We start from the raw sequence: 12999 nt of genomic DNA, 5'->3' as shown, positions 1-12999 counted from the left end.
CAATAAACTAACACTTTGAGTTCAACCTATTTTGAGTTTGCTGTGGGATTATTAATAGATTATACTAAAAAACCACGGGGTTTATAAGCCATTGCTTATAACGATGGAAACAAATCAAAATGCCTTATCTGTTTACGGGTGGGTGATGAGAGGAGAAATTAGCGCTGTTTAAATTAACACGCTCCCCCCCCAACTGTGTCTGTAACACAAGTAATATTTGATTATAGAGATGGGTTGCCTCTGAGACAACACTTTCAAGTATGATTGCTTTGAAAGGTGAGATGGCAGATGCTCGACAGATGATTTGAGAACCTTCCAAACCTGCAATCACTATAACCTAGAAGCACAAGGATAGCAGAGGCATGGAAACACCACCACCTGCAGGTTCCCCTCCAAGCCACATTTCATCCTGACTTGGAACTACATTGCCATTCCTTCACTGTTGATGATCAAAATCCTGGAACTGCCTTCCAAATCACATGAACTTCAGTGGTGCAAGACAGCAGCTAACCACCACGTTCTCAAGGGTAATTAGGGATGGGCAATAAATGTTGGCCTAGCCAGTAACGTCCACATTTTGAAAAATGCCCAAGGGACATCACCACTCACTCTCTCACATCTCCATCTGGCTTCATCTCCTCTAGAGATAGCCTCATCATCCCATCCATGTTTCCACTCAGCACACACTCACACTTGGCATCCTTCTCATTTAACCGGGCATGCGCCTTGCTCACACTCATTCCATCCACTTTTGTGTGCGATCTTGTCCTGCTTGATCAATGGGAGAGGTCCCAAACCAGGGGTGGAGTGCTGGACATCAAGGTCCTGACTCCATTCAAGAGTCACACGTTGGAGATGGCCGGAGAGGGTGTGGATCATTCCTGCAGTGATGGTGAGATCGGTGGTGAACATCCACATGAGGATACTGCATCTCTCTTTCTACACTGCTCTGAGTCCACTGTTCAGTGCTTAATGCAGCTGCCAAGCACTAATAATCTCAAAGAAGAAGCATGCAAGGAAATAAGACTGTCATACTACAATAGAAAGAAAACTTTCACTCTGCTAGTTGATGCTTCCACAAAAGGACTGGTACAAGAGGGAGAACTTATACCGTTCACATCAAAAGCTCTTACATCAGCAGACACCAGATATGCCAATATAGAAATAGAGCTTTTTTAGCAGACATGTATAGATGTGAGAAATTCCATACATATCTCTGTGGGAAAAAGTTCAGATTGGAGAGTGATCATCGCAGACTGAAACAGATCCACAAGATAAATCTGTGTAGAACTCCGCAAAAGTGCAGAGGTTACTCTTGAGGCTTCAGAGTTACAATTTCACACTGAAATACAAGCCAGGCAGAGAAACAGTGTTAGCAGCTGCCATTTCTGGATTGTTACAACTGGAGAAACATGAGATAAAACATCTAGGCATAAAGGTCCATCATCCAGTGCATGTAACACAAAACTTGAGTCGAATTAGAGATGAGACTAGCAAAGACGAAGAGATCCAGGTGCTCTTTCAGCAAGTGATCTAGGGATGGCCTGATAAGATACAGCAGCAACATGGCAGTAATTGGTCTATTGGAGATGACATCTCACTAGGAGATGGTGTTCTGCTAGCTCGGTCCAGAATAATCATACCCAAAATGATGAACAGAAAACTTATCCAAAAGATACATGAAGGCCACGTGAGAATAGAGAAGTGTAAGCATTACATTGATGGTATTACCATCGCTGAAACACCCACTATAAACATCCTGAGGGCTAGTTGGACCAGATACTGAACTGGACTAGCCATATAAATACTGTGGCTACAAGAGCAGGTCAGAGGCTAGGAATCTTGTGGCAAGTAAGTCACCTCCTGACTCCCCAAAACTTGTCCACCATCTATAAGCCAAAAGTCAGGAGCATGATGGAATACTCTCCACTTGCCTGGTTAAGTGCGGCTCCAACAACACTCAAGAAGCTTGACACCATTCAGGAGAAAGCAGCTCACTTGATTGGCACCCCATCCACAAACATTCACTCTCTCCACCACCGACGCACAGTGGCAGTAGTGTCTACCATCTACAAGAAGCGCTGCAGGAGCTCACCAAGCCTCCTTAAACAGCACCTTCCAAACCCACAACCACTACCATCTAGAAGGACAAGGGCAGCAGACACATGAAAACACCACCAGCTGGAAGCTTCCCTCCAAGCCACTCAGCATCCTGACTTGGGTATATATCACCATTCCTTAACTGTCATTAGGTCAAAAATCCTGGAACTCCCTTCCTAACAGCACTGTGGGTGTATCTACACCATCTAGACTGCAGATGAAAGATTTGAGAGCTATAATGATCACCTCAACAGTATGAGTTCTGTTTGCTGAGCAAGGGAAAGAAGAATAAGTAACACTGGAACCCAATTCACCTTCAGAGAATTTAAAGAACTCACTGAACATCATCTCATCACCACATTACCCAAAATGACACAGGTTTATAGAAAGACATAAAAACAGAAAGTCCTAGAAAAACTCAGCAGGTCTGGCTGCATCTGTGGAGAGAAAGAGAGTTAACGTTTCCAGTTCAATAAGACTCTTCAACACTTCTAAAGGAGAGTCATATTGGACTCAAAACGTTAACTCATTTCCCTCGACAGATGCAGCCAGACCAGCTAAGTTTTTCCAGCATCCGCAGTATCTTATTTTTATTAAATACACATCACTGTTTGTTCCCCAGGGCCCCTTATTCACTGCCTGCACAGGCTATTAATGCATTGCCCACCCCACCTCTCTCGCCCTGTGCAATGTTCCTCGGATTTGAGTCGTGCCGCTTCCCGTAGTCACTCGGTTTCTCCGAGTTTGCGCAGTGGAGAGTTGAGACTAAGATGGCGGCAGTTGAAGCGTTTGTTCTGGGGTCGCGAGCCATCACCGCCAGCAAACGTGAGTGACGGTTGGGATGGAATGCGGGTGGCGCGCGCGAGTTCCCGGGCGGAGGAGCTGCCGCCCTGAAGAACGTCGGCCCGGCCGTGGAGTCGGCGTTTGCTTTAGATCCAAAACCTGATATCGATTATTGAGCGGGTCGGTCGGTGCGGGTTACATTTATTTGAAGCGAACTTGGGTTTGAATTTAGCTTAACCGCCCTGAGGAATAAGTATAAGTGGAAGCCCGTTTACTTATTGAAGTCGATTCACTTCCACAAGATCCTATATAGGTCCTTCATCGTGTAAGATAAAAACAAAAAACTGCGGATGCTGGAAATCCAAAACAAAAACAGAATTACCTGGAAAAACTCAGCAGGTCTGGCAGCATCAGCGGAGAAGAAAAGAGTTGACGTTTCGAGTCCTCATGACCCTTCAACAGAACTGATTGAATATTAGGAGAGGGGTGAAATATAAGCTGGTTGAAGGTGGGGGGGTGGAGCGGTAGGGGGAGAGAAGTCGGGGGGTGGTTGTAGGGACAAGCAAGCAGTGATAGAAGCAGGTAATCAAAAAATGTCACAAAGGAACAAAGAGGTGTTGAAGGCGGTGATATTATCTAAATGAATGTGCTAATTAAGAATGGATGGCGGGACCCTCAAGGTACAGCTCTAGTGGGTGTGGGGTGGAAAGGCTAACAGGGCATACAAGATTTAAAAATAATGGAAATAGGTGGGAAAAGAAAAATCTATATAAATTATTGGAAAAAACAAAAGGAAGGGGGAAGAAACAGAAAGGGGGTGGGGATGGAGGAGGAAGTTCAAGATCTAAAGTTGTTGAATTCAATATTCAGTCCGGAAGGCTGTAAAGTGCCTATTCGGAAAATGAGGTGTTGTTCCTCCAGTTTGCGTTGGGCTTCACAGGAACAATGCAGCAGGCCAAGGACATACTTGTGGGCCAGAGAGCAGGGTGGAGTGTTAAAATGGCAAGCAACAGGGAGGTTTGGGTCTTTCTTGAGGACAGACCGCAGGTGTTCTGCAAAGCGGTCGCCCAATTTACGTTTGGACTCTCCAATGTAGAGGAGACCGCATTGGGAGCAGCGAATGCAGTAGACAAAGTTGGGGGAAATGCAAATGAAATGCTGCTTCACTTGAAAGGAGTGTTTGAGCCCTTGGACTTTGAGGAGAGAGAAAGTGAAGGGGCAGGTGTTGCATCTTTTGCGTGGCATGGGGAGGTGCCATAGGTAGGGGTTGAGGAGTACGGGGTGATGGAGGAGTGGACCAGGGTGTCCCGGAGGGAGCGATCCCTACGGAATGCCGATACGGGGGGGTGAAGGGAAGATGTGTTTGGTGGTGGCATCATGCTGGAGTTGGCAGAAATGTCGGAGGATGATCCTTTGAATGTGGAGGCTGGTGGGGTGATAAGTGAGGACAAGGGGGACCCTATCATGTTTCTGGGAGGGGGGAGAAGGTGTGAAGGCGGATGCGCAGGAGATGGGCCGGACATGGTTGAGGGCCCTGTCAACAACCGTGGGTGGAAAACCTCAGTTAAGGAAGAAGGAGGAGATGTCAGAGGAACTGTTTTTGAAGGTAGCATCATCAGAACAGATGCGACAGAGGCGAAGGAACTGAGAGAATGGGATGGAGTCCTTACAGGAAGTTGGGTGTGAGGAGCTGTAGTCGAGGTAGCTGTGGGAGTTGGGAGGCTTGTAATGGATATTGGTGGACCGTCTATCACCAGAAATTGAGATAGAGAGGTCAAGGAAGGGAAGGGAAGTGTCAGAGATAGACCATGTGAAAATGATGGAGGGGTGGAGATTGGAAGCAAAATTAATAAATTTTTCCAAGTCCCAACGAGAGCATGAAGCAGCACCGAAGTAATCATCGATGTACCGGAGAAAGAGTTGTGGGAGGGGGGCGGAGGAGGACTGGAACAAGGAATGTTCCACATACCCCATAAAGAGACAGGCATTGCTGGGGCCCATGTGGGTATTCATAGCCACACCTTTTATTTGGAGGAAGTGAGAAGAGTTAAAGGAGAAATTGTTTAGAGTGAGAACAAGTTCAGCAGACGGAGGAGAGTAGTGGTGGATGGGGATTGGTCGGGCCTCTGTTCGAGGAAGAGGCTAAGGGCCCTCAGACTATCCTGGTGGGGGATGGAGGTGTAGAGGGATTGGACGTCCATGGTGAAGAGGAAGCGGTTGGGGCCAGGGAATTGGAAATTGTTGATGTGACGTAAGGTGTTAGAGGAATCACGGATGTAGGTGGGAAGGGACTGGACAAGTGGAGGGAGAAGGGAGTCAAGATAGCGAGAAATGAGTTCCGTGAGGCAGGAACAGGATCCAGGGAGAGGACAAAAACAAAAAACTGCGGATGCTGGAAATCCAAAAGAAAAACAGAATTACCTGGAGAAACTCAGCAAGTCTGGCAGCATCGGCGGGGAAGAGAAGAGTTGACGTTTCGAGTCCTCATGACCCTTAGACAGAACTAGACGAATCCCAGGAAGGGGTGAACTATAAGCTGGTTTAAGGTGGTGGGGGGTGGGGTTGGGTGGGGGGAGAGAAGTGGAGGGGGGTGCTGTGGTTGTAGGTAAAAGCAGTGATAGAAGCAGATCATCAAAAGATGTCACAGACAGCAGAACAAAAGAACACATAGGTGTCAAAGTTGGTGATATTATCTAAACGAATGTGCTAATTAAGAATGGATGGTAGGGCACTCAAGGTATAGCTCTATTGGGGGTGGGGGGAGCATAAAAGATTTAAAAATATTTTAAAATAATGGAAATAGGTGTGAAAAAGAAAAATCTATATAATTTATTGGAAAAAAACAAAAGGAAGGGGGAAGAAACAGAAAGGGGGTGGGGATGGAGGGGGGAGGTCAAGACCTAAAGTTGTTGAATTCAATATTCAGTTCGGAAGGCTGTAAAGTGCCTAGTCGGAAGATGAGGTGTTGTTCCTCCAGTTTGCATTGGGCTTCACTGGAACAATGCAGCAAGCCAAGGACAGACATGTGGGCAAGAGAGCAGGGTGGAGTGTTGAAATGGCAAGCGACAGGGAGGTTTGGGTCATTCTTGCGGACAGACCGCAGGTATTCTGCAAAGCGGTCGCCCAGTTTACGTTAGGTCTCTCCAATGGAGAGGAGACCGCATTGGGAGCAACGAATGCAGTAGACTAAGTTGGGGGAAATGCAAGTGAAATGTTGCTTCACTTGAAAGGAGTGTTTGGGCCCTTGGACGGTGAGGAGAGTGGAAGTGAAGGGGCAGGTGTTACATCTTTTGCGTGTGCATGGGGTGGTGCCATAGGTGGCGGTTGGGGAGTAGGGGGTGATGGAGGAGTGGACCAGGGTGTCCCGGAGGGAACGATTCCTATGGAATGCTGCTGGGGGGCGTGAAGGGAAGATGTGTTTGGTGGTGGCATCATGCTGGAGTTGGCGGAAATGTCGGAGGATGTTCCTTTGAATGCGGAGGCTGGTGGGGTGATAAGTGAGGACAAGGGGGACCCTATCATGTTTCTGGGAGGGAGGAGACGGTGTGAGGGCGGATGCGGGGAGATGGGCCGGACACGGTTGAGGGCCCTGTCAACGACCGTGGGTGGAAAACCTCGGTTAAGGAAGAAGGAGGACATGTCAGAGGAACTGTTTTTGAAGGTAGCATCATCGGAACAGATGCGATGGAGGCGAAGGAACTGAGAGAATGGGATGGAGTCCTTACAGGAAGCGCGGTGTGAGGAGCTGTAGTCAAGGTAGCTGTGGGAGTTGGTAGGCTTGTAATGGATATTGGTGGACAGTCTATCACCAGAGATTGAGACAGCGAGGTCAAGGAAGGGAAGTGTCAGAGACGCACCATGTGAAAATGATGGAGGGGTGGAGATTGGAAACAAAATTAATAAATTTTTCCAAGTCCTGATGAGAGCACGAAGCAGCACCAAAGTAATCATCGATGTATCGGAGAAAGAGTTGTGGAAGGGGGCCGGAGTAGGACTGGAACAAGGAATGTTCCACATACCCCATAAAGAGACAGGTATAGTTGGGGCCCATGTGGGTACCCATAGCCACACCTTTTATTTGGAGGAAGTGAGAGGAGTTAAAGGAGAAATTGTTCAGTGTGAGAACAAGTTCAGCTAGATGAAGGAGAGTAGTGGTGGATGGGGATTGGTCGGGCCTCTGTTCGAGGAAGAAGCTAAGGGCCCTCAGACCATCCTGGTGGGGGATGAAGGTGTAGAGGGATTGGACGTCCATGGTAAAGAGGAAGCAATTGGAGCCAGAGAACTGGAAATTGTTGATGTGACGTAAGGTGTCAGAGGAATCACGGATGTAGGTGGGGAGGGACTGGACAAGGGGAGAGAGAAGGGAGTCAAGATAACGAGAAACGTGTTCTGTGGGGCAGGAGCAAGCTGACACGATCGGTCTACCGGGACAGTTCTGTTTGTGGATTTTGGGTAGGAGGTAGAAGCAGGCCGTCCGAGGTTGGGCGACTATGAGGTTGGAATCTGTGGGAGGAAGATCCCCAGAGGAGATGAGGTCATTGACAGTCCTGGAAACAATGGCTTGATGTTCAGTGGTGAGGTAATGGTCCAGGGAGAGGTAGGAGGAAGTGTCTGTGAGTTGACGCTCAGCCTCCGCGAGGTAGAGGTCAGTGCGCCAGACAACAACAGCACCACCCTTGTCAGCGGGTTTGATGACGATGTCAGGGTTGGACCTGAGAGAATGGAGTGCAGTAAGTTCAGCGAGAGAGAGATTAGAATGGGTGAGAGAAGCAGAGAAATTGAGACGACTAATGTCGCGCCGACAGTTCTCAATGAAAAGATCAAGAGAAGGTAAGAATCCAGAGGGAGGGGTCCAGGTGGAGGGAGAATATTGGAGGTGGGTGAAAGGATCCGTTGAATGGGGAGAGGACTCCTGCCCAAAGAAGTGAGCCCGGAGACGAAGACGGCGGAAGAAGAGTTCAGCATCGTGCCGAGCCCGAAATTCATTAAGCTGAGTGCGTAAGGGTATGAAACTAAGTCCTTTGCTGAGCACTGAACGTTCAGCATCGGAGAGGAGAAGTTCAGGGGTTATAGTGAATACATGGCTGGGGCTGAGATTGGAAGATGGGGTGGGGACGGAGGGACGGGCAGGGGTGGAGGGTCCTAGATGGGTGTTGGTGTCGATGAGTTGTTGGAGCTTGCGTTCCTTAGCACTTGAGAGAAAGAGAAAAAGTTTCTTATTGAGGCGTCGGATGAGACGAAGAATAAAATGAAACTGGGGGCACGTGCAGCTTTGAAAAAGGGTACGGCGGTGCTGCTGGTGGGAGAGGTCGAGTGTGTTCATATGGCGGCGCATGGCACTGAGTGTGGATCTCAGGATGCGACGGGAACAGCAGTCCGAGAAACGTTTTATGTCCCGGAAATACCGGTAATCCTGGGTGGGTTCAAAACATGAGGGGTGGAATTTCAGTTGAAATCCATGTGGGGTAATTCGGAGACGGAGACAGTCACTGAGAAAGGAGATATGGCTGTGAAAGCGGGTTTTAGTAAACACCTTGTCAAGCACCAGGAGAGAAATGGAAAGCAATGAAGGTGAACAAGGCAAAAGAGAGATACGGAGATGTCGCAGAGATGAACAGAACTTCTTCAAGGACGTAGGCATTTCTTGAAGAGCAATAGCAGTCAATTAAACACAGAGATAAAAACAAAAAACTGCGGATGCTGGAAATCCAAAACAAAAACAGAATTACCTGGGAAAAACTCAGCAGGTCAGGCAGCATCGGCGGGGAAGAAAAGAGTTGACGTTTCGAGTCCTCATGACCCTTTGACAGAACTAGGCGAATCCCAGGAAGGGGTGAAATATAAGCTTGTTTAAGGTGGTGGGGGGCTGGGGTTGGGTGGGGGGAGAGAAGTGGAGGGGGTGGTGTGGTTGCAGGCAAAAGCAGTGATAGAAGCAGATCATCAAAAGATGTCAGACAGCAGAACAAAAGAACACATATGTGTCGAAGTTGGTGATATTATCTAAACGAATGTGCTAATTAAGAATGGATGGTAGGGCACTCAAGGTATAGCTCTAGTGGGAGTGGGGGGAGCATAAAAGATTTAAAAATATTTTAAAATAATGGAAATAGGTGGGAAAAAGAAAAATATATTATTTATTGGAAAAAACAAAAGGAAGGGGGAAGAAACAGAAAGGGGGTTTTTCTTTTTCCCACCTATTTCCATTATTTTAAAATATTTTTAAATCTTTATCACCAACTTCGACACCTATGTGTTCTTTTGTTCTGCTGTCTGTGACATCTTTTGATGATCTGCTTCTATCACTGCTTTTGCCTACAACCAGACCACCCCCCTCCACTTCTCTCCCCCCACCACCTTAAACCAGCTTATATTTCACCCTTCCTAGGATTCGCCTAGTTCTGTTGAAGGATCATGAGGACTCGAAACGTCGACTCTTTTCTTCCCCGCCGATGCTGCCAGACCTGCTGAGTTTTTCCAGGTAATTCTGTTTTTGTCCAGGGAGAGGACTTCTGCCCAAAGAAGTGAGCACGGAGACAAAGGCGGCGGAAGAAGAATTCAGCATTGTGCCGAGCCCGAAATTCATTGAGATGAGGGTGTAAGGGCATGAAACTAAGTCCTTTGCTGAGCACTGAACGTTCAGCGTCGGAGAGGGTAAGGTCAGGGGGTATAGTGAATACACGGCTGGGGCTGGGATTGGAAGATGGGGTGCGGACGGAGGGACAGGCAGGAGTGGAGGGTCCTAGATGGGTGTTGTCTGGCGCACTGACCTCTACCTCACGGAGGCTGAGCATCAACTTGCAGACATTTCCTCCTACCTCTCCCTGGACCATGACCCCACCACTGAACATCAAGCCATTGTTTCCAGGACTGTCACTGACCTGATCTCCTTTGGAGATCTTCCTCCTACAGCTTCCAATCTGATAGTCACCCAACCTTGGACGGCCCGCTTCTACCTCCTACCCAAAATCCACAAACAGAACTGTCCCGGTAGACCAATCGTGTCAGCCTGTTCCTGCCCCACGGAACTCATTTCTCGTTATCTTGACTCCCTTCTCTCTCCCCTTGTCCAGTCCCTTCCCACCTACATCCGTAATTCCTCTGACCCCTTAAGTCACATCAGTAATTTCCAATTCCCTGGCCCCAACTGCTTCCTCTTCACCATGGACATCCAATCCCTCTATACCTCCATCCCCCACCAGGATGGCCTGAGGGCCCTTAGCTTCTTCCTCGAACAGAGGCCCGAACAATCCCCATCCACCACTGCTCTCCTCCGTTTGGCTGAACTTGTTCTCACACTGAACAATTTCTCCTTTAACTCCTCTCACTTCCTCCAAATAAAAGGTATGGCTATGAGTACCCACATGGGCCCCAGCTATGCCTGTCTCTTTGTGGGGTATGTGGAACATTCCTTGTTCCAGTCCTACTCCGGCCCCCTCCCACAACACTTTCTCCGGTACATCGATGATTACTTCGGTGCTGCTTCATGCTCTCGTTGGGACTTGGAAAAATTTATTAATTTTGCTTCCAATCTCCACCCCTCCATCATTTTCACATGGTCCATCTCTGACACTTCCCTTCCCTTCCTTGACCTCTCTGTCTCAATTTCTGGTGATAGACTGTCCACCAGTATCCATTACAAGCCTACCGACTCCCACAGCTACCTCGACTACAGCTCCTCACACCCCACTTCCTGTAAGAACTCCATCCCATTCTCTCAGTTCCTTTGCTTCCGTCGCATCTGTTCTGTTGATGCTACCTTCAAAAACAGTTCCTCTGACATCTCCTCCTTCTTCCTTAACTGAGGTTTTCCACCCACGGTCGTTGACAGGGCCCTCAACCGTGTCCAGCCCATCTCCCGCGCATCTGCCCTCACGCCTTCTCCTCCCTCCCAGAAACATGATAAGGTCCCCCTTGTCCGCACCCCACCAGCCTCCGCATTCAAAGGATCATCCTCTGACATTTCCGCCAACTCCATCATGATGCCACCACCAAACGCATCTTCCGTTCACCCCCCCCTGGTGGCATTCGTAGGGATACTTCACTCTGGGACACCGTGGTCCACTCCTCCATCACCCCCTACTCCTCAACCCCTACCTATGACTCCTCCCCATGCCCACGCAAAAGATGCAACAGCTGCCCCTTCAATTCCTCTCTCCTCACCGTCCAAGGGCCCAAACACTCCTTTCAAGTGAAGCAGCATTTCACTTGCATTTCCCCCAACTTAGTCTACTGCATTCGTTGCTCCCAATGCGGTCTCCTCTACATTGGAGAGACCAAACGTAAACTGGGCGACCGCTTTGCAGAGCACCTGCGGTCTGTCCTCAAGAAAGACCCAAACCTCCCTGTCGCTTGCTATTTTAACACTCCACCCTGCTCTTTTGCCCACGTCTGTCCTTGGCTTGCTGCATTGTTCCAGTGATGCCCAATGCAAACTGGAGGAACAGCACCTCATCTTCCGACTAGGCACTTTACAGCCTTCCGGACTGAATATTGAATTCAACAACTTTAGATCTTGAACTCCCTCTTCCATCCCCATCCCCTTTCTGTTTCTTCCCCCTTCCTTTTGTTTTTTCCAATAATTTATATCAATTTTTCTTTTCCCACCTATTTCCATTATTTTTAAATCTTGTATGCCGGGCTAGTCTTTCCACCCCACCCCCACTAGAGCTGTACCTTGAGTGCCCTGCCATCCATTCTTAATTAGCACATTCATTTAGATAATATCACAACCTTCAACACTTCTTTGTTCCTTTGTCTGTGACATTGTTTGATTATCTGTTCCTATCACTGCTTGCTTGTCCCTACAACCACTCTTCCCCCCAACCCCTGACACACACACACCTTAAACCAGCTTATATTTCACCTCTTTCATCATGTGGTTGTTCCCGCCAGAGCTCTGGGACAGTCTCTATGGCCTTTCCAGTCAGGTTACTGCCCCTGACACAGCACCAAAATAGTCCCAATCAAGGCCACAGATTACTCCATTGCCTTTGGCATGATCGACTACAGTGTTCTCCTCTCTTCAGTTATCTGACTCAATGATTCTGTCTTCTTTATGTCCCACTGTTATCGAGTGCTAGCCAGTACGTCTCTTATCAATAGTTCCTCTTTCTGCCTGTACCCTCCTACCTCAGGACTTTTCCAAGCTTCTGCCCTTGGCGAAGTCCTTCTGTTCTTCATCCATATGCTAAACCTTGACAATGCTCCTTTCTTTGATGTAGGTTCAGGTTCGGCATGTACATTGGGGTCGAGCTCTATTTTCTTTCATCTCACTTGACTCCTCCCCTGCCTCTGCTACATCCTATGTGACTGTGATAAAAGTAAACTATCCCTTCCTGTCCTTCTTCACCTGTCTGCAGCCTTTGACATGGTTGATCCTACCACCACCCTCCACTGTTGTCCAGCTGGACAGTACTGCTCTCATCAAGTTCCATTCTTATCCATCAAATTGTAGCCTGGATATCAATTACAATGGCTTCCCTTCCTGCTTCCATACTATTATCTCTTGTGTTCCTGGTAATTTATCCTTCGCCACCTGCTACTTCTCATTTACACCTTGCTTCTCTGTGACATCATCTGAATCATCTCACCAGTTTTCACATGTACAATAACGACACCCAACTCTACCTCACCACCATCTCTCTCAGCTGGTCCACTGTTGCTAAATTATCAAACTGCTCATCCGACATCTTATACTGGATGAGCTGAAATTTTCTCCTTTTAAATATTGGCACGACCAAAGCTATTAGGTCGAATCTTCTGGTATCAGGCAACTTAGGTGCACATCAGACCCTGAGGAATTCCTGATTACAGTGCACCTTGGTTTCATGTTTGATCCTCAGATGAGTTTCTGACCACACATCTGCCTCTAAGACGCCAATTTCCATCTCTGTATCATCACCTGACTCTGCCGCTGCCTCTGCTTATCTGCTGCCAAAATCTTCAACTGTACTTTTGTTATATCTAGTTGTGATTCTTCCAATAAAGTCCTGGACGACCTCCCATGTTCTCTGTAAAGTTGAGGGCATCCAAAACTGCTGCCCATGTTCTTACTCACATAAATTCCAGTTCACCCATCACCGCTGTGCACACTGGCCTACATTGGCTCCTGGTCAA

The 12999-nt window shown here is 48.0% G+C and overlaps 1 protein-coding gene across 1 annotated transcript in view; it reads left to right on the top strand.

Annotated features, from left to right (window-relative positions):
• The first annotated feature begins 2828 nt into the window (after window positions 1-2828).
• Window positions 2829-12999, top strand: part of mrpl19 (mitochondrial ribosomal protein L19) — a 27929-nt gene continuing 17758 nt past the window's right edge. Inside the window, exon 1 of the mRNA XM_041188706.1 lies at window positions 2829-2925. Coding sequence (XP_041044640.1) covers window positions 2871-2925 — 55 coding nt within the window. The 5' untranslated portion in view covers window positions 2829-2870. The remainder of the gene's footprint in view (window positions 2926-12999) is intronic.

The sequence above is a fragment of the Carcharodon carcharias genome, chromosome 5 (genome assembly GCF_017639515.1).
Source record: "Carcharodon carcharias isolate sCarCar2 chromosome 5, sCarCar2.pri, whole genome shotgun sequence".
Taxonomy (NCBI): domain Eukaryota; kingdom Metazoa; phylum Chordata; class Chondrichthyes; order Lamniformes; family Lamnidae; genus Carcharodon; species Carcharodon carcharias.
Note: the sequence above shows the minus strand (reverse complement) of the source record. Positions and strands in the feature narration are given on the sequence as shown.